The sequence below is a fragment of the Blennius ocellaris genome (assembly GCF_963422515.1).
Source record: "Blennius ocellaris genome assembly, chromosome: 12".
Classification (NCBI taxonomy): Eukaryota; Metazoa; Chordata; class Actinopteri; order Blenniiformes; family Blenniidae; genus Blennius; species Blennius ocellaris.
This window is the reverse complement of record NC_137661.1, coordinates 9030751-9053015: the sequence shown is the minus strand read 5'-3', so window position 1 is coordinate 9053015 and position 22265 is coordinate 9030751. Positions and strand designations below refer to the sequence as shown.

The 22265-nt window shown below is 40.6% G+C and overlaps 2 protein-coding genes across 2 annotated transcripts; one reads left to right on the top strand and one right to left on the bottom strand.

Annotated features, from left to right (window-relative positions):
* Positions 1-670: 670 nt before the first annotated feature.
* On the bottom strand, positions 671-12590 carry meltf (melanotransferrin). The gene is made up of 16 exons (XM_080506721.1): positions 12445-12590; positions 11574-11728; positions 10878-10977; positions 9904-10086; positions 8807-8963; positions 7572-7639; positions 7297-7481; positions 6306-6471; positions 5642-5793; positions 5473-5569; positions 5197-5391; positions 4492-4645; positions 4068-4135; positions 3797-3984; positions 3203-3395; positions 671-2903 (listed from the first exon to the last, which is right to left on the bottom strand). The coding sequence occupies exons 1-16, from the start codon at positions 12491-12493 to the stop codon at positions 2830-2832; spliced, it is 2184 nt and encodes a 727-aa protein (XP_080362847.1). The 5' UTR covers positions 12494-12590; the 3' UTR covers positions 671-2829.
* Positions 12591-18033: 5443 nt separating this feature from the next.
* Positions 18034-21816, top strand: LOC308137129 (5-hydroxytryptamine receptor 3A-like; the record flags this gene model as incomplete). Its single annotated transcript, XM_080505703.1, has 6 exons — positions 18034-18038; positions 18478-18647; positions 18770-18930; positions 19744-19954; positions 21098-21307; positions 21470-21816. 6 exons carry the CDS (start codon positions 18034-18036, stop codon positions 21814-21816), a joined length of 1104 nt encoding a protein of 367 aa, XP_080361829.1.
* Positions 21817-22265: the final 449 nt, after the last annotated feature.

Genomic DNA, 22265 nt, shown 5'->3' with positions numbered 1-22265 from the left:
AGACCAAGGACAGACCCCCCTATGGAACACCTTTGGACACAGGAAGTAACTTGGAGGTGCTGCCATCAACCTGTACACTCCAGAAAGAATCATTTTGGAACCATTGAACTGTTTGTTCCTCGAGAACAATGTCCAGGAGTCTCTGTAGCAGCAAGTCATGACCGACTGTGTCAAAAGCCTTAGAAAGGTCGATAAAAAGTGCTGCACATTTACTTTTTGAAAGAAGTACACCACAGCAATATGTCAAGAGTTGATGCAACAACTCAGTTTTAGATCAAAGTAAGTGAGTCTAATTTTACAATACCTACATAATTTCAGACCTTTATCATTAGTACAATTTCGACATTATTCCAGTTTTAATTCCCTGTGTGGAATGCAGGGAGATGTCTAAAACTGTAATCTCCATCAGACCATAACATAATTTGAAAGAATAAATTTGATGACTTTTTTGGGACTGGGGAAAAAAAAATGCAACTTTTTCTTTGAGGTTGTTGACAATAACGTGGAAAAGACAATTCAAGTGAAGCAAAATCGTATTCGAACTCTAACCAACATTTCAGTTGAACGAACTCAGAGGAAAGTGAGTAAAAAACCACAGACAAAATAACTGCAGTTTAAATCTTTATTTCATTTGAATAAGCACAGAAAACAGGTCAAATCGTCTGTTTTATGTAGCAATACTCGTGCAGACGCACTGGCCTGGCAACTAAATATTAGTTACATGTTATTTCATTTCGCACAGAAATAAATCTCTTATCGGAAGGGAAGAGAAAGCATCACGTTTCTGACAGCATGAGTCAGTACATATACACTGATATGGCATCTGAACTTCATATAAAAAAATAAATCTCTCGTCATAGGAAAACACACGTTCAATCAACATTTCACAACTGAAAACTGCATCAAGCAGCAGAGGGTGCGATGGACACGTTGACGACTGGTTCTTCTCAGTTACAGGGAGGCGATTCTGGTTGTTTGAGAACATGAGAACTGATCGCGTCGACTAAATGGTAGAATGAAGACACACACACACACACACATACTAAAAAAAAAAGGAGGCGAATCGCTTTCCAAACCAAACCGGGACTAATTTCCTTCATACAGGTCAAACAACATGCAAATGAAACAGTTGTGCTTTTCCAGGTCAAAAATAATACAAATCAAAGTTTGACTTTTTTTTTTTAATCCTCACACAAACAAACCCGTGAGGAGGAAACACTAGTGCATATTCACTGATATGGCATTAGCTTATCGTGGCAACACAGTCTGAAACAAGCCTGTGTTTGGTAGCAGTGTTCACACACAGCATGCGGCAGCAAAGTCGAGGTCCAGTCAGACTTTTCTTCACTTAAACCTCTCAAACGGACAAAAGCTCATTCTCTCACAACAGCAATCACAGGTTGTCGTCTTCACGTTCTCCCCAAATCTGACGGAAGCTGACCAGAGTGTCAGTCGTACTCCCTCCAATCACGTGTGTGAAACAGACATGAGTGAATTTCTCTGCTGGAAAAGCAGCTCCAACTGTGACGCATCCAATTAAGTAACAAGAAGAGAAGCTTCACAGAAAAAAGATTGTCATGCACTTCTGCAGACTTTATCATATTATCCAATTGATTTTGACATATTTGAGGAGAAAATATGAAGCAGACAGCCCATGGATAGACAATCACTCATCATCATCATCATCATCATCATCATCATCATCACACAATCCCCAACAGTGTGGAGGCAACACTAGTGCATATTCACTGATATGGCATTAGCTTATCGTGGCAACACAGCCTGAAACCAGACAGTGTTCGGTAGCAGTGTTCACACAAAGCAGAGGTCCACGCTGACTTCTACACTCACGTGACGCCTTGGAAAAGAAAAGAAACTACTGTTTTGAAGACGTGCTCAACCAGCACAATGAAATTTAAAGGTGTCGGGGAGGGAACTTTTCAACAGTGTTGTAGTCGGTACTTGCTTCTGGCATTTATTGAGTCTGAGGACGTATACGTGCTGTTGTTGAGATTTAATTTCTTGTGTTGCCAAAAACATTGGAGGGCTATATTCCATCTGTCAGTGCGTTCTCACGCTTGAACAGCACAAGTCTCTCTATGGCTTCATTTGTAAGTGTGTGGATTCAAGATGTTTTAGAACGTCTTCATTTTAAAGATTTGGAACATCTGAAATGATCATCATTGCAAAAAAACAATGTGATCGAGAAACTGTGTGCAGATTCACTATTTGCACACTCACACATAAAGGACTAAAAAGAAAATCTAAATATATATATCTATATCAGTGAGATGAACAATACATATCCAAAAATGGTTTTCATGAGATGAGGTGAGGACAAGATAGCTTTAAATGGTCGTGGATTACTTTCCCACTTATAAGTTCCAGAGTTTTGTATCTTTTCGTGGCTCATGTGAGGGTAGAAATCAGTTTGGTCTCTGTAAAACTGTAAAACTTGCTTCAGAGAAACCGGGAGGCCAAACCCACCATCGCAATGTAACAGGTGGCAGCATACGCACTGATATGGCAGCTCACCTTCAGTAAACACGGCGGCGGCGACCCTTCTCTTTGACTCACATCTCGGTCGTTTCCAGAGGCAAATCCGACGTTACATTTCAAGAGGGAAGTGATAGTATGAGGCAGAACGGAGCGGGTCGCCAGAACGGCAACAGATCAGGGTTTCCATTGGACGGCAGTCAAGAGGGTTAATTTCCAAACATTCATTTGTGAAAGGCGACGGAAAAAACGGAAACGTCAGTGGAGAGACAGCAGGGGGGTTAAAAAACAATCAAAGACAGTGTGTTGGAGGTTCAGAGTTGGACGGTGTGTTTACATCCAGACGTTGCGCAGGACGGTGCTGAACAGAGTCACCAGCAGCAGCAACATGGACGAAACCACCGGAACTGAAACATGAAGAAGGGGAAACTCTGAACACCCGAGCTGTCTTTAGCACAACTTAATTATTTAGTTGGTCATTATATTGACACACACAGTGTTGACAGATCAAGCAATGTTTCCACGGCAACACTAAATGCAAGCTATTTGGGCGTCATGAATACCTGTGAAAAGATCATCTCGGACTTCCAGGGTTGTGACATGCTCAGTTCTCTGTGAGCCTCTCTCACCACGTGACTTAAGACTACTGACTGTAATGTATTTCAAAGTTTGGTCATCTGGTATCTGACAACATGACTCTCTTTACCTGCACTCGATGAGCTGCAATGCATGTTATCCAAGGTGTCCATGTAGACCTGACCCAGCCATTCCTGGTAGGACTTTTTGTCCCCAATGCCCACAAGATGGACAGTGGAGTCTTTGAAGATGAGATCTGTGCCTTCATAGGCCTGCGAGTCGAACATCTTGAACCCAGGACTTGTATCACTGCCGAACATCGTCTGCAAACGGAGATAGAACGAATCAACATGTCCAACTGCAGAGATTTAAAGTGTGGAGAACCTCAAGACACGTTGTACTTTGTACGTCCGAATTACAAACATTACATAACTTCACACATTCTTGCAAAACTGTGAGTGTTTCGTTTTGCAAAACACACGAGAACACCTTTTTAATGTCGTTTTTACTCTATTCATGCATTCTGTTTTGTTTGTAATCTTTTTTTGTTTAATTTCTGACAACATACTGAGATGCTGTCTGGAAGCCAATATGAACTGTTTGATGTTGTTGCAGCCTTGAAAGATCCGCTCCGGATTTTAAAATCCCCGTTTCTGGACGTTTCCCATCAGCAAAGTCTCTTTCTTTTCGATCGAAGAGACTACATTTGGATAAACCCTCTTACCTGAGCCCGATCCAGAAGTCCATAAACGACGTGGATGTTGGTGTTTGGGCGCACCATCACAGCGTGGGAAGGTACTCTGGCCAGGTTACAGTCTTTGTATCTTCCAACGTCAATTTTAGTTCCCTGGCTACAGAGCAGCTGGAAGTCTTTAGACAGCAGACCCGTAGCCCACGAGTCAGAGCCCTGACCTGGATAAATGCAAACAGTCATTTCAGATACGTTTCAGTACTTGTAAAGGAGTAGTTTACTCCCTGGCCGTTACACAACTCACCATCAGTGTTTTGAATAACAGTGGTATGTTTGACGAAAGCCACTTCGCCATTGCCCTTTGCCAGGCATCTGAATTCATAATGAAAAACACATGCAAGTGTCATCTGGGGTCAAAGAAATGCATGAGGAAATATGTCCCAAAACTGCTTTTCAAATAATGAACAGCTACAACAGTGAATATAAATATCCAGCTATTTCATTAAAATGAAAAATTTCAGGTTGATCTTTTTTTTTTTTTTTTTTATAAACTTTGAATGTGCAGTACTAACAACAAGCAATCCATAATATTCATTTTTAATTAATTTCCATACCTATTGGAAATGTGCCTAAAACAGGTTGAAACTAAGAGAAAATGTCTCAGTTTAAAACTACAGTCAAACACGTCATCCTGGTAGAGCGCAGAGGTTCCGGGGTCATTTCATTACCTGAAGGCGCCGTCGTATCCGTCATACAGGTCTTTTCCTTTCTCACATTTGTTTGCTCCTGATTGGTCTCCCGCACACAGTTCACACAGGTTACTGGGGAATCCGGGCTGATTGGCACCTGGTACACAGCTCTGCTTGAAAAAGCCCCCCACCGCTAAGCATTGTGGGAAACAGAACATTCACACGTCAGTAGGCTTAACGCCATAGTCATTTCAGAATTGTCCTCTTAATAAAGGAGGATAACTTGTAGTTTTTTGTCTGAAAATACACCTTCGAGTTATCTTGTAAGGGGAAAATGTAGTTAAGTAGCATCATGGTGGAAACATAAATGAATTAGAGCGACTAACTCCATATGTCTCTTTCAGGTTCTTAAACTCGACATAAGTTTCAGTGTGTCTCACTGTAAAGCTTTTTAATCTCACCAAATTAAAGGGACTTATATGGATCTGACTCCCTTGACAAATTAGAGAGCATAAGTATATATGAAACTTGAAAAAAGAAAAACAATGAGATCATCATCAGTAGAATTTGTGTTTGTGCAATTTGTCTGACAAGGATGTATTCTACTACTCATGCTCAAAGAAATAAATATCGCACATGAAATAAAACGAGAATCACTGAGTGCTTTAGAATTAAACGAGATGAATTGCTGATCAGTGACTGGACAGATCCGTCCTTCTGACACACTAACACACTCGTGCTGACCTTGAGCGATCTGGCACTGCTCCGGTTTGATCAGGCCTTTTTCCATCAGAACCGCTGCAGGGATGTTCCAGCCGGCGGTGCGGCGGTACCCGGTGTGGCAGGAGCTGCGGCCCCGCAGGTCCTCAAAGTTACGGATGTCTGAGCTGCTCGTTTTGACCACCGCGACGCCGTAGTACATGGATCCATCACGGTCGTCTGGGGAAGGAAATAGACACGTCTTTAGTTCTATTTCATATCCGACCGTCCGTCCGGCCGTCCATCGTTTATTCATGTAACCTGTGTAGCTCTCGGCAGCAGCAGGAACCAGGCCGTAGTCTTTGCCTGCGATGTAGACGTCCCCTCCGTCCAGGGTGATGGCATCAGCCTCGTTGTTCTGGACAAACATGGAAGGTGAGAAATGTGGAGGGCGACGGGCACCGCGGCGGCGGTCACGGGCCGGCCTCACCTTGATTTTCTGCATGCAGTCTGTGATCGAGTCGCCTTTGACACAGTTGATTTTCGGAGTCAGGCCCTTGGAGTTGAAGGCAGTGATCATGTCCGCACACTTCTGCTGCTCGCCGCTGGACACCGAGCACCAACGCAGCTCACTTGGCACGTCTGTTTTGTTGACAGATGAGCGGGACGTCAAAATAAGAGCGAGAGTGAGATAAAATCCTGACAATTCATGGTGACGGAAAGCACAGTTTATTTTATTTTCTTTTATTCAAACTTGAAAAACATTGAAAAAAAATATACAATAATATCAAGCATTAAAGGTTAGGAAAAAAAACACTTCTTCTAAGGACAAAAACGACGGACATCAAACTTCAGCACTGGTCCTGGTGTAGAGCAGAGGACCAAACTATCAAAGAATTAATACTGGTGATTAAAAAATGTTGGAACAAGAATGGTTTTCTACAATGAAGTAGAAAGCAGGACTTAAGGATTTAAATCTATTGAAAAGCCAATTATTAACCTTAGTCTGCTCACACCAAACGAGCGGACATCTTTAAATGATCATTTCCTCAAATAAATCAGATGCCCATTACTTCAGAATAATTCCCGGGTGTTTTGTTTAGATGCAGTAACGGGTAAATATGTTACATGGCAGCTTTGCAGACGAGCTTTACCTTCAGTTTTGCAGTCCATGGCTGTCATAGCAGCATAATAGTGGTCGTTCATCCACTTCCTGGGATCGTCTGAGGCGACTTCTTCAAGCGTGGTGGTCCAGTTGGAGAACAGCACAGTTCCTCCTCCATAGTTGGTCGAAGAAAACATATTGAAGTGGGACTTTTGCTGCCAAAATAAAGTTCAAGGTAAAGATCACGCGTAGATGAAACACGTCTGTAAGGAGCCAGACGGTTCATTTGAATAACAAAACTACAAGTTTATTGATTGAAATATATTCTGTGGGTAAATCAATTGTGTTTTAATTCTGATGAGTGAATTGATGCTTCTAAAATCATGAAATTGTTTTACAGTTTGATGCTCAATTGTCAGGTCACAAAGCTCATTTTAATTAAATGATAAAGAAAAAGAAGAAAAACTCTCTGACGTCATTCGTCATCGCAGCAATTTCAGTGAAAATTAAGAAATATGTTTGGATCTGGTCCAGATAAGTTACGTCCATCCAAATTTTGATTATTCGCAGTGCAACCAAGTGGGTGTGTCTCTAAAGCTTGTTATAACAATTACTGCATACATGAATGGCAGCAATCTGAACGACGATGTGATGAAGAACCTGTCTTTCTCCTGACGGCAGAAATATTATGGCACTGCCGGATGCAGCCATGTTTGTTATTGTTGTGTAAATGTCATTGTGTTCCATTATTGCTGAGTCACAGTATTGAATTAATTCAGTAAAATAATTACCAGACTGACTCCTCATTCATATCCCCAAAATCAATCAATAGTCACGTAGTATGTTGCAGTGAATAGGAAACACTGGCTTCTATTAACCAGCATCTAATGTGTCACAACCTAATAAACCTGCTTAATAATTCCTGTGAAAATGTCAGCTGAAGCTAAAACTTCATTAATTCCATATTAGATAAATATTGTGTGAGATCATGCGCAAAAACCCCGACCCCTTTGTTGGATGATAGTTTTGAGAGGATGTACCTGACCCTCCTTCAACATATTATACACCACGGAGGGAGTGATGTCATTGTTCACCACGACGCCTCGAAACGGGATGCCGACCAGGTGGCACCTTTTCCAGTCAGACACGGAAGCCCTACTGCCGTCGCGGCACAGCAGCTCATAATCTGCTGACTGGAGTCCCTGAGCCCAGGCTGGGCCGCGACCTGGTAATAAAAATAAAAAAAACCCCATCTTTTTAGCTCAAGCAGAACAATGAATGGAAACACATTGCCATCGGGATTGTAACCACTAACCGTCGGTGTTTTCCTCAACGACTGTGTGTTTGATGAAGGCCACCTCTCCTGCGTTTTCAGCCAAACACCTTTGAACAACACAACAACAGGAGAAGCCGATGTTTGGAAATCTGTTCATTAAACCTGTTGCTCTTGTCTTTATTTCACCGAAATTCATGTGACGCTAGTTTTTGTCCAACCAGCCAGTAACACGCTTTATAATCCATTTCTTATCTAATTGGCAGGATGGAGCACTCGTCCCAGAACATGTGATTTGTACAGTGAACTGTGTTCACAGATAATGACATGTGGAAGCAGGGGCCTCCAGCGCAGTCATGTGACCTGCTGAGTTATTGCAAGCTGAGATCGACTGACTTTTTTTACGGAATTTGTCACACAAGTGTTTGCCAGTTTTTCATTGATTGATCCAACTTGACACATTTTCACTTCTAAACTGCTCTGCGTCCCGAAAAGCTCTGCATCGGAAGTCATGCGTCTTCTTCTGAATCAACCAAATGACCTGTTAAATGATCTGACAGCAGTTTTTTATTAGTGTCACATAATGTTTTACCCATCTATTTTAGGATCAGGTATTCATATTTGACACAGCATTTGGGCGTTAAATAATTCCCCATCAAATCTTGGGGCGGATGTGTGGATTTAAGACTGAATAAGCAAAATGATCTTTACCGAACAAAATTATTTTAGGCAGTTTTACCCTTTGGACTGAAATGAAAGCTTAAATTCACAGTTATACTCTTTATGCTTAATGAAAGAAACTAAATCCCAAGTATTAATTAGGGGTTTTTATCTTCCTTGTAGCCCTACGAATAATGTGAGCAGAGACGTCTGTCTTCCGTTTTGACTGGAGTCCCAGAAAGGATGACAGTTCACCTCCTGAGAGTCCTCTGGCTAGTTTATGCTAATGGTTAAGCTTCTTTAATTTCTTTAATTTCTTTGTAAAGCACTGTGAATGTGTTTGTATAGTGCTCTATAAATAAATCTGCCTTGCCTTGCCTTGACTTTATACACACGAAAACGTTAACTTCACATCATGTCTGCTATTGTTTCAACGCATCATTGAAAATGATCGCATCCTATTTTAGTTATATTTTACTCAACTTGCACCTATGAGGGAATGAAGTTGCAGAGAAAGATGTCAGGAGGGGAGAAAACATCCACAAAGAGAAGATACGTGAACTAAGTTAAGAATTGAGCAGCAGGGCAGGAATATAAAATGCTTGACGATGTGTTACCTGAAAGCTCCCTCGTAGCTGTAGTACCATTCATTGCTGCTCATCTCACATTTGTGCTGCCCGCTGGCGTCTCCATGGCAGAGAGCACACAGAGATTTGGGGTCACCAGGAGCCGTGGCTCCGGGAATGCAGCTCTCGCTGAAGAAATTTGCCACACCTGATCACACACACACACACACACACACACACACACACACACACACACACACACACACACACACACACACACACACACACACGTCATCATAATATATCCAGTGTGTATGTTAATGATGTGGACAATACGTCGCTACTGTATCCTGTGAATGAAAATCATACTGTTAATGACAAAAACTCTAATTGGTCACATTCTATTATTATTATTATTATTATTATATGTAGTAGTAGTAGTAGTAGTAGTAGTAGTAGTAGTAGTAGTAGTATGTTTATGTGTTCAGTGAATATTTAAATGATTTAATAATCACCACAATTTCAATGACTATGTCCTCTCTCGCTACATACCACACTCTAGTTATTCCATAATTATCTGTTAGGAAGGTACAACTCAGAAAAGGTTTATGACATGAGTAATAACTCTGTCATGTGTTTCAGTAATGAGAATCAACGAAACAATGTTAAGTGGTGCTTAACAGTAGTGTAGTTGTTAGTCCTCTTGTTTCATAGCAAGATATGCTTGTTTTATTACATCCACCAAGGACGTAATAAAATCATCTCCATATACTTGTTTGTTTGTCTGTTTGCAAGATTACGTCAAAAAACTACTGCACGGATTTGGTGGGAGTTTTCACCACAGGCCATGGAAGATTCCATTAAATTGTGGACGTGATCCAGAAACATTCATTTTCTTCCTTAGTTAAGGTCAAATTTTGGCGGAAAGAAATCTCTGATTGCTCTTATTTTTACTTTTTTGTTGTTGTTGTTGTTGTTCTGGATTAGTACCTCAATCTTGTTTAAAACTTTGTTTCAACATTTGGAAAAAAAAAATAAAAATTGAGGACCAACATAAATATAAACTGATTATTATGAAGACACTTCAGCTAAAAAAGCAGATTTTCCTCTTGTTGGGTTTGTCGCCCTTTCTAAGGTTTCTCCGTTACCCTGTGAGACGTCGCAGCCCATCACCGACATGAAGCCCTGGTCTATGAGGTACCCCAGAGGCATCTTCCAGCCCGCTGTCCGGCCCTTCCCAGTGTGGCAGCTCTTCCTTCCTGCCAGGTTGTTGATGTTGATGCCAGAGTTTGATTTCTTCGCCACAGCAACGGCATAGTAGGAGAAGGTATCTAGGGCAACAAGGAGGGCAGGCATTAAGGCACGTACCACATGACACTGAGACGCTGAGATCTGCCCAGGCCACGCACAGCAATCTCGTTTTATCAGAGATAATGTGGAACAAATGAAAGTACATCTTATCTCTGCAGGTTTAAAATGTCTAACGTGCAATAAATAGGGGTAATCAGCACAGCTGGTGTTGCAAGAGGTGACACCGGAGTTCATCGGTTTGCGATATTGGCACAAAGCACAAGAGTTAAAAAGTTCTTCTTCTCTGTCAATTTGCATGTTGTCCCTGCGCATCCGTCAGATTTCCTCTATCTTAAACAATCCAAAGACCACAGACCTCTGGCTCACCACAGATTGTGAATGTATTTGTGAATATATATCATAGAAGTGAGAGTTTGTGAAGGATTTCATTGTTCCAGACACTTTACATTTCAAACAGGAAAATCAAGTTGAATGCAGAGATTAAAAAAAAAAAAAAAGAGATCAGGAGTCAGATCATTTAAATGAGAAAAGAATAAATGTGTGACATATTACATTTGGTTTCAAACTAACTCAGACATATAGCAGCTCTCCAGAAGGGACATTTGTAATAATTGCTTGTAATTTTGCAATGAGTGTCTACAAGATATACACCCAAGCCATAACGATGGATCCTTTATATTCACCGTCGTGTCCGCAGCAGGATTGAGCGGCTCACGTATCTTCATTTCAAATATTGCTGAGCTTCTGGCATTGATGCTTATAATGTAATGGAAACGCTTTTTTTCATCTCCTGATGGCGCAGACTGCTTACCTCCATTCTTCGATTCACTCGCTGCCATTTTGAAGGAATTGGTCTTTCCCAGATTGTAGATTTCAGAGCCGAACATGGATAAAGCATCAACTTCTTTGTCCTGCAGAGACAAACAAAACAGTATTAATGAACATTGGATATGAGGAATAGCTGAGCTCAATGAACACATGGGTAATCAATGAATCGATTTAATTATTGAAGAAGAGCCTAAAGCCTTGACACCTTTTCAATGATTCACAGACAAATCTCTGGGGCTTAAAATGTCACTTCTCGACGTCACAATAACTGCCTGATAATATATGAAGTAAATGACGTAGACTTAGTTAGTAATGCCAATTGTGAGCTCTCAATTGTAATAGCCTGTGACTAATTGTGTGTGCGGTTTGGGATTCTTGATAACAGCTCAATATATCATGTCCAATTCAATTCAATTCAATTCAATTCAACTTTATTGATATAGCACCAAATACAACACAGTCATTCCTAGGTGCTTTTAACAATTGTGTGTCTTGCCATAGGAGCTTAGAATGATTATGTTTTTGTTGTCAATTATATGAATTCAAATATACTCATGGATATCCAAGTTTTTTTTATTATATATATATATATATATATATATATATATATATATATATATATATATATATACAAAAATGCTTTAAGGAGTTATTTTTGAACAACATATCCATGCCTAACCTTCAGTTTCTGAACGCAGGCATCAACTGTTGCCCCGTTGATACAGTTGAGGGTGGGCCGGATGGAGGCTTCAGAGAAAGCCTGTGACATGGCATTACATTTTGCCTGCTCATCCTTGGTGATGGTGCACCATCTGATGGTGCTCTGGCCAACAACTGGGGGAGAGAGAGAGAGAGAGAGAGAGAGAGAGAGAGGGAGGGAGAGAGGGAGAGAGAGAGAGAGAGGGAGGGAGAGAGAGAGACAGAGAGAGAGAGAGAGAGAGAGAGAGAGAGAGAGACGTATCAAACTGTTCCCACAATCAGACCACATGTTTACCTTTCTCACATTCCCCAACAATACATCCTGTAAACTTGACTGTATTCGGCTGGTTATAAATCAGCCAATTATTCATCACTGTCACCTGGGGGACTATTATGCAATTCAACAAATATCTTAAATGTTCCTGCTTATAGATATTTATTGACGATGCATGTGGGTCTAATAGATTCTTCTCAGTGAATGGATCACTTTGAATATAATCACTCCATCAATGAAACAATGGTTTGAAGGTTTGAAGAGTTAGAAATTGTCACTATTAAGTCATCAATCCAACATTTTTGGGGGTTTTTTTAGAAGATTTTTTTTTCTGATGCATAGATAAAGCAAATCATGTAATTTGGTAAAAACAAGAACTTACAAAATGCTGTGGCCAATTAGAAAGTCATGTAATATTATATGGAAATATGCTATATGTTGCCGATTTTGATATCAAACAACTGGAATATTGCTTTTTCACACATTGCGCTGCGTGGAGGTGTGAACTGATGACTGAGCAAACAATGCCAGATTTCTTGTGCATTAACAGAGTTGAGGTTTGGAATGTGTTTCCTACCCGTGTGCAGCAGTAGCAGCAGAGCTCCAGCAGTCGTCCACAGGGCCATGGTCTTGTTCTTGCGCTCTCTCAATGATAAAAAAATATCACCTTTTCTCCCTGCCTCCACTTTATATATTGACTCTGAGTTCAAAGTCCTTCTTCTATCACCACCACTTGGCTTAAAGTCCTCTCAGGATGCAGATGAGGCTGTAATTCAACTGATTTACCACCAAATGACTTTGAACACGTCCTTCTGAGACATGGCGGTACTTTCAGCCGGAGAGATTGAGACTCAGTAGCATTTGCTCAGCTTTACCTGCTCTGACACGTTCGACTGGCCGAGGGCCAAAGCCTGGACAGAGAGACCCTTTTCATCCCTGACCCCACCTCTTCTTCCCGCCTCAGTCCTCTTCCTGCAACTCGTGTGGTGGTTTTCCACTGATGGGCCAAAGGAAAGTAGGAATTCAGGCCGAAACTGTGACGCTGCTGGTAACTGACTCACTGCCCTGGCAAAACACACAACACAAGAAACAAGGAGTCTGTTTATCTGACTTCCCGCCTAAATACTTCACCTTCTCTGACTAAAAAGCCTGATAATTAAAGTTAGCAGTCACAAAAAAACGTGAGCCGTCATTCTGTTAGTAATCAAAAGTCATTTGTAAGGTTCTGGGGAATTAGAGGCAAGATGTATTCTACATAAAATAACCTAAAAACTTCAAGTAAATGTTTCCTTTCTACTTGCTTGATGTTCTGCTGCCAGTCCATGAGTTTACTTCCATTCCTATGCATCTATATTTGTGTTCATGTGCTGAAAACCAAATAAAAGTTGATCCAAGAAAATATCCCTGCAATATTATAAGAGCAGAACTGAAGCACAATGAGAACGTTTTTGCTGTGTCTTTGACAGGAAATCTGGACGATGTGTGAGTGGACAGACTCTTACTCTACATGGCTGACATGAAGTGGCGTCGTTCGTTCGCAGAAGTTCACTTTATCATGTCAATGTCTATTTAAACTGTAAATACCACGTTCAACATATTGGGATGCATCCAAACGTCACAGAATTCAGAGTATTTTGGGAAAATGTACGTCGTGCTCTCAAAGTACCAAACCAAAAAGAGAATGGGTTAGAAGACAGACAATAAATGTCTCTACCTTTACAACCATCCCTTTACTCCACATTATTTAAAGGACGTCCATGTCTACTTGAGGAATGTGACACTTCTCAATGTCAACAGCCTCCAAAGGGTTTTACCATTGTGGTGGTAAATGTTGCCTTTAATGAACAGTCCAATATCTTCTATATAATGGCAGACTCAAGACAACAGTTCATTAAAAGAAATTGCTTTCAGTACTTTTCAGTGACAAATCTTTGTGTGACTTGTCGGTTATGAGTCTGTGTGAACAAACCTTAGTCCCTCAAGGATCCATTCTTGATGTTTCTACAAATGTTATGTGTAATAAATAGAAAATGACCAACATCAATACTTGTGGAAGTCCTGCACAACACCAAGAAGCGCGGAGGTCGTTAATGCAGTGTTCAAGCCATTGGAAAAGGCGTTACGTGAGTCGAAGTAGATCCACTTGAAAACCCTGTTGCTTTTCTATGACGCTCTGCATCTGCAGACCTCTCCGATCTGATAAGTTGTTGTTTGGATTGTCTTCAGTTCTTATTAAATCCGCCAGCTATCGCTTTAGATTTACATTTGCTTTTGCAGAGAACAACCATTGATTATATAACAATTGTCTTGCTTCAACCCTTTGATTTTTAAATGATCACATATAAACACGCTTTTTGGTTTTTCACGTTTTTACGAGTTCTTGTTAGTTTATGTGAATCGCCTCGTGTCTGAATGGTTCTGCACGTACTTGCTTTGCATTGTTTTAGGTTTTACTCATGAAAACGTTCACAGATATCGACATTACGTAAGAAACATGACAATCAAGCCCATATTTTTATATGTGTTAGTATATTACACTGATAGTATTGCTGCGTCAATGTGGAAGTTAAAACACGGTTGTTGGAACTACTTAGTTACATTAATACACTGAAAAAATACAAAAATCAGTGATCTTCAAAACACTGACCTTACAGAATGATTGTTTTTTTTTCATTTGGGGAACTTCTGGTACCAATCTAATTGATATGATGACGTTACAACTGAAATAATAAAGCACGAGACAGTTAAGAACCGTTTGACGTGTCATTTTTCTGTGATTAACCTGAAAGAAAAGGCCAGATGCAGCTTCTGTGTGCTGCTGCCTATGAGGAGACAAGCCAGTAATTGTGGTTATAAAATATTCCTGCTGACTTTTGAGTGTGACACATGTCGTAAAGGGTTTTTGTACCATTCACCAGGTTCAGACTCGTGATCAGAATAATAAACCAGCTCCTAAAACAAGTGAAACCTTGCTAATTACCTGCAAAAGTCTCAGTCAGTGCCTGCACGTACACAAACACAACTGTGCACAATGATCATTTGGTATATAACACACTGGAGCCTTCTGGCCATTCAGCAAGTCTGACAAAAGCACCTGGCGCTGTATTTTGCAATCATTTATACTGACTTTAGGGGCCGTCCACACCAGGAAACCGGTTCACCTAAAGGTGATGTTTTTGGCCGATCAACCACATGAGGCGTGTTTTTGAAACATGAAAACTGTTTTTTGTTTTTTTGTTTTTTTTTAACACGGGTCCCAGAGTGGGGAAATTCTAAAACCCCGGCTCGTGCCGTCTAAGCCGTCGGGGAGTGGATGACAAGGACGGCAAAAACGATCATCTGTGGAAAAAAGATGAAGTAATTGTTTCATTACCTGAAGTTTATTGAAGGGGGAATGGACTATATAAAAAAAAAACACTGGTTGCAAACAGACTGACTGAATGATTTCATAATTGTATGCTTCCTCTTAATACTTTTTGAACATCTTAAGGTTTCATTGTGTTAATTTTTTTTTTTTTAATGACTGTACAACAGTATTTGTGGTGAACTGGCTGCCATGAAGTCTCCAGTCATTAACCTGAATCCATTTTCTAACCATTCACACGTAAAGCGTGGCAATGAAATACACCCTGAAGGAAAAAGTGACATGGCTCCCAGACATGTGTGTGCCGTGGTGTTTGTTTGGCTTTCAACTGTCACAGATCTGCAACATAAACCATCAAATATGGGACGACCGTGAGAAACTTTGAAACCAAGAAGAGCGGCTCTCACGCTAAAACAGCTCAGTCAATATTAGCCTCGATCGTCGGGGAGGTCGCAGTGTCACTTTTTAACAATGTCATGCAGCTTCATACCGTCATACCATTTTCCTCTGATGGAGAAGGACTGTTGAGGTTTCACACCTTCAGGACCTGTAATGGAGTGGTGATAGTGGCTGAACTGACACCGACAATGGGAACATTCAAGCTTCTGTTTGTCTACTTCATGCTGCGTCAAGGTAAGACACCAAGACGTGTGAGGATCCGTGAACTCGCCAGGCAGGAAGAGGAACAGTTGTACAGGTTTAAAGAGGAAGGTTATAAGTAACATGCAGGAGGAAAGCTTTCTCTTTCTTTTTCGCTCACGTGTCTCTTCCTGGAGTCATGCACTGTGTGTTAAATATCCCAATATACCACAGCTTATCTTTACAGTTCGTTTCAGCTGTTTCTGCATTATTGTGCCTATTTCGTTACATTTCACGAGCATTTTCGCACACATGCAAAGGGACTCAGAGATATATTTTGTCAAATCAACACAACTGTTAAAACTGGGCGGGCAGGGAGCAACGTCACTGTGTGAAACACTGATACACAGAGACAGATAAACCACTGCCTTAGTCGATGTGTTCACACTGGTGTTCCTGGATACTTGGCGAACCCAGATAGTAGCTGCGAGCTGGGAAACGTATCCATGGCAACAGATGCTGATCACCTCTGATCTCCCTCATGAGGTGCCTCTCCCATCCACTTTGTATGGGACATGTTCTCACAGGTTATTTTTGGGGCTATATTAATACAAAATTAGCCGTTAACGTCCCAAAATCTAGTTAACTGGTCCATGGACGATGACATAAACCAGTAAAATAAAATAGATAAATAAATAAATACACGTGGCCAAAAACATAACCTTCTCCACCCAACCTTTCATTGGTGAAGGTAATTAGAAGTCTCAGATTGCATCACTGTGTGTGAGACTTGTCCAGGGTATGTCCTGTGTTCAAGGCTTCAGCTCCAGCACACCACCACCCTGAGATTAAAAAAAAAAAATTTTTAATCTGGTATGGGAGAGGATTTGCAGTTAGTCTCTAATTTATTGCTTGAGTATCCATAAAAGAATGAATAACATGTTCCTCTGATATGTACCGTTGTGTGTTTCTCTTCTTGAACTCAGGTTTCGCCGCACATTTGAATTGCTCCAGTCCGACGGCCTCGGCTCTGTTTCAGGAACTGGAGAGAAATTTGTTCCCAGAAAATTTGATACGTCCAGTTGAAAACTATTCAACTCCCTTGGACGTCACTCTGAGGATCACCATTGTCGGAATTTTAAGATTGGTGAGCCAGCACATTTTATAAGAAACGTGCCGGAATATTTAAATACACCATTTTTGCTTTACGTCGCCTAAATAATTTGTTTTATCTGCAGGATGAAAAATCCCAAACCCTGAGCACAGTCTTATGGGAAATTCTGGTATGTTTGAATCGCGATATCATCATGACCTGATACATTTTATTGTCTCACTTGATTAGCTAAGTTTTTGTTTGTTGCACAACAGCCACTATCTCTTCATTGGCGTTGACTTGGTTACCGACTGCATGCAATTTTATCATCAACATGTTTATATATACACATTTGTACCTTTAATACACGACAGTTTTTTTTGTAATATAGCTTATTTATTGTTACAGTTGAGGTATTTTTACACTTTTGGGAGCTCTACATGACAGTAGTTTTGTTGTTTTGGGTGCAGGAGTGGGATATTCACGGTCTGAGCTGGGATGAGCAGCAATGTGGAACTGATCGAGTGTCTGTGCCTCGGGAAAAACTTTGGATCCCAGATATTCTTATTTCCGAGTTGTAAGTATAACACAGAGGGGAAAAGCTCCTTTTCTTCAGACTAATGAGGTTTAAAAGCCTGTTGCTTCTTCGGATACAATATTTCTGCAGCAGCCTCCTGCATGTTTATACCAACTCATCTGCCGGGCGGCTTCTTCGATGTTTCTAGTGATATTATGGAAGCCATCTTTTCAAAACTCCTTCACTGCTCCCACAGCTAAAGGCACTTCTGCCTTCTGCATTCAGTTCTGATATCAGTGCTATTTAAAATGTGTATGTGATCTCTGACCAGGCCCATCGGGCCTTTGTTTCCACTACAACTTCAATTTTCAACATCTGGCAGTTCTTCAGTAGTACTTTGTACTCTTGACAGTGCATGCCATAAATGTGTGAAACATCAGTTAATATTGTCTCTGACTGGAGTTCATACTTGAGATCTTGGCACTGATGTGTGAGCGTAAAGCTGTATTTCTCTGCTTTCTGCTCATTTATTTAAATAGTTATCACCAACAGCCTAAGTGCGATGTTTAGGAGAATATCTATACCAAATTCTGTCAGCTGTGTATGGCAAAATATGGGGTAATATTTTCATTGGTACTTTTCCATTTTGCAAAGTGGAAATGTGCATTGACCGCTTTGCAGTTTGAACAATATTTGTGCTAAATTAGAATTGTTCAATTACTTTCTATTCTTAAAAATGTCTTTAAACTTTATTGTGGCTTGTGATTATTTAGCAAAAACAGACTTGTGACCCAGAGAGAGAATAAACTGCTTCTCGGGATAATAGCAGTCACTTTCTAAAGGACACAACTTCTTATTTTTCTCTTGTGTCACTTCAATTTAATTCGGTCTATTTTTAATATTTAGACAAAGCATTTCAATTTTGTTGTTTTTGTACGAACAATGTTTTTTTTATCCTTTAAACTTCAATACATTTTCAACTTGAAATACTGGGCTGGTTGGTTAATTAAAAAAAAGAAATGTGATAAATGTCTGTTCTGTTCAATTTGTTTTCCAGCTTGGGTGACACCAACTCTCAAAAGACTCCCTATGTCTACATTCACAATACAGGTCATGTATATGATGATAAGCCTATCGGCATTCTCAGCTCCTGTCGGTTAAATATCTACACTTTCCCTTTCGACATCCAAAACTGCTCGCTGACCTTTGGCTCCTACCTGCACTTTGGTAAGTCTGCCGAAACATGACAAGAGGCATCTTAATTGCTTTGCAGACACGAGTGCACATTTCCATTGAAGGTCTTTCTTGGAAAAACGAACAGGGACTGTGCTTGTTTAATGTCTTTTTAGCTGAGGACATCAGGATGATTCACGGCAGCTCGTCTGGAGACGTCCTGCTGGAGTCCAGAAATGTGCTGGAGACCAACGGGGAGTGGGAGCTGGCAGACATCAAAGTAGCTCGGGTCACACTGTCATTAGAAGATGGAGAATACTCTGAGATCAAGTTCTTTGTGAGCACGTTTTTAATTCTTTGGGGGTTTTTTTTGGTTTTGATGACTTATTTTGCACATATAGACATTATCTCACCACCAGCAGGTTAAACTGTGTTAAAGTCCCCTGATCCTTGTGGTCGTTATTCTATGTTTTAAGATTATTTCAAATGATAAATGAATTAAAATTTAGTGCATGCAATGACAAGTGTGACATCATTTGACAGTGAGAGTTTTTCAAAGCATGTTATTGTGTGAGGTGTTATTGATGGCATCCATACCTTTTACAACTGTAGAACAACTTTCCTTTTAAGTTACGTTCATAATTAATGAACACAAATTATATAACACGTTACATAAAACACAGGTCAGCAGGGATTTTGATTTTAATTGCTCTACAGAATCACTATGAAGTTGTGTCAGGAGTGATTTTGCAGGAGATGAAGATTCTCGCATGGAAAGATGTTTTTATTTTTATTTTTTTTAATTCAGTTGATGAGATACTTCATTACTTTTCTTGGGTGAACATTGAGTATGTATAGATTTACTGCACACCTCATCACGTGATGATAGAAGACTATAATAGGCTGAGAAAAGAAGCCTACTTGTTTCCATTTTGGACTGTCAAGAAGGAGAAGACACATTTTTCATGGTTCATGTTTTTGCTCATCCAACGTGTGTTTTCTTCATGTTCTTTGCACCATCATCACAAATGGAGACATTTTGCTGGTATGCCTTTAACTTTTGGACTTAGAAGCACAAGGATAAGGATAAGGCTGTATGGCTGATGTCTAAAATCTCGAGAAATAAAATGTTGTTTGTGTCATTTGAAAGCTCGTTCTGAGGCGGAGGCCCATCCTGTATGTGGTGAACCTGCTGATCCCCAGCTGCTTCCTCGTCACGGTGGACCTCTTCAGCTTCCTGCTGCCTCCGCAGAGCGTCGACCGCTGCTCCTTCAAGATGACGCTCATCCTGGGCTACACCGTCTTCCTGCTCATTATGAACGACCTGCTGCCCGTTACCGGGGAAACCACACCCCTGATTAGTGAGTGTGACGCCTCACATCAATTCTCTACATTAACAACAACAACAAATCAACAAATAATATGAGATAATATCCAGATTTTTGTTGACGAGTCGCTATTGTCTGAGCTCCGCTGGGCCTTTTTTAATGAGTCCTATGGAAGGAGGTTTGACTGAGTCACGACAGCGAGCTCTTCTGACGGGATCTAGTTCAAGTACGTCGCCCTATAAAACCCGAGGCAATGAATAAACGCAGTGTTTGTTCTTTCTTTTGAGCTGAAAGCAAAGTGGCAACTTCCCACCCTTTCCAAAGACAAAACTGGAACGTGTGAAATGCAAATATAAAGAGGACACACTTGTTCATAAAACAGAGATAAGTAGAGCAAACATTTAAACATTTGTTGAAGTAAAAGTCATGTTACGTTATTATGAAGATGCTAAAGTTAATTTAAAAATAACCCGAGTCAGAACAATTAAAGCAGTTAGTTGGGTTAAAAACTATTCAAGTAACATCTTGAGGATCTGATTGTTGATATTGTTGAATTAGGATGTGCAACTTCAGACACAAATGAATAGAACTTATTGAAATCACAAATACATCCATTGTAACAAGAATTGTGCAATAAATTGATTTTATCCTCTTTTTTGCTAAATGTTTTTCTCCCTCAACAACGTTCATGTCAGCGGTTTTCACTTACCCTTTTGAAATGTTGTCAGCAGCACTGACTGCCAGACACGTGTGATCATAAACCATCAGCAGAGTTTCATGCCATGGACTTATGTCCAGCTTTAAAGTGCCGCAAACGAGATATAAACTGGATTTCCCGTCACACCTCGGGCTCGGGTCCTTGGGCTCCACTTACTGGAAAAAATCCGTTTTAAGTGTTTACTTTTAGTTATGGAATGTCTTTATTGTCATTGTAACAGGTACAGAGAAACTGTAAGGTGCAGTCCTAACTCACAAGAAGGTTACCGTGTAACAGAGTGTACTCAAAAAAAACACAAGTGCACAATATAAAGAAATAAAAAAATACATTGAAAAAACCGTGAATAAACCATCAACCAGTGTAAAAAAAAAAAAAAGAAAAAATGTTATGTTGTTATCAAAAAAAACTTCCAAGGTGTATTTACTGAATCACTTTTGTGAACTGGGCCTGTTTTGCAGATGTGTTCTTCTCCATCAGCCTGGCTCTGATGGTGGCCAGCTTGTTGGAGACCATTTTCATCACCAACATCCAGTTCACCTCCAGCCAGTACAGCGCGGCTCCCCGCTGGCTCAAGGTCCTCGTCCTTCGCTACCTCGCCATCGCGGTTTGTCTCCGGACAAAGGAAAAGAGCACCCGGCTCACCGTCCACATCGACCAGTCTCACACAGGTGTGTAACCACTGAGGGAGGCACCGAGTTTTACCACTGGCAGTATGAAGTCAATGTTGTGGATATTTTGAATATAGAATGTTGGATTATTTGTGTTTTCTCTCCACTGTGCAGAGAAAAGTGTCCGTGTATTTATTCTTCTTCTCCATTTTGAATTGGCAGCAATGAAGACCATCTCTACAATCAGCTCCGGGGTTCCGATCGCCTTTCGTAACACACTTCCAGACAAACTCGCCCCCACCCTGGTGTTTCCCTCTCCTCCTCCTCCTCCTCCTCCTCCCCCTGCTCCTCATCCATCCATAGATTTCTTGAAGAAGCTCAGTCGAGATCTCGCAGCCATCCGAATTCAAATGGAGAAACACCTCCAGGGGAGCAGCGCCTCAGAGGAATGGCAAATGATTGGGACTGTGATCGACCGCCTGCTGTTCATCTCCTACATCATCTTCATCCTGACGAGCTTCGTCGCCATCAGTGGGATCTGGATCTGGAGCAACTCATACTCAACATGACTGTTGTTGTAAAGAAACGACTGAGTTATATTGTCTTATCACACTCGGAGCAAAACACAAGGTGATATTGGCTGAACTGAAAGCACAATGACCTGGGCAGATCTTGGAACATACATAAATAACAGATCAGCTACTATTATGCTTTTCTAAAATAATAATAAAAAAACAACAACTTTCATTTTAATACAATCTGCAGCAGGTCATCTTCTTTGCTTGTTTTAAAACAAGCCCCAACACATTTGTTTGGTTTGGTGTAACTTTTCTATATGTGGCTATTTGAGGAATGTGCAGTGAGTGTTGACGTTTCAAACAGGTAAAGTGAATTAAATGTTATGGATCCAATTGAATGTGTTGAAATGTGACTTATACTTATACTTACTACTTTACACCTTTACTTGTCTACTTTAACAACACTAATAGCGATTCAGTACTATTTAAACAATATTTTG

Bases quoted from the DNA above. Each gene is read 5' to 3' on its own strand.
- meltf (XM_080506721.1), bottom strand. From the start codon at position 12,493: ATGGCCCTGTGGACGACTGCTGGAGCTCTGCTGCTACTGCTGCACACG. The intron at 10,978-11,573 runs GTTAGGCATGGA...TTGTCTCTGCAG, and splicing joins CCTGCGTTCAGAAACTGAAG to GACAAAGAAGTTGATGCTTT. The intron at 4,646-5,196 runs GTCAGCACGAGT...CACAATGCTTAG, and splicing joins GCAGTGCCAGATCGCTCAAG to CGGTGGGGGGCTTTTTCAAG.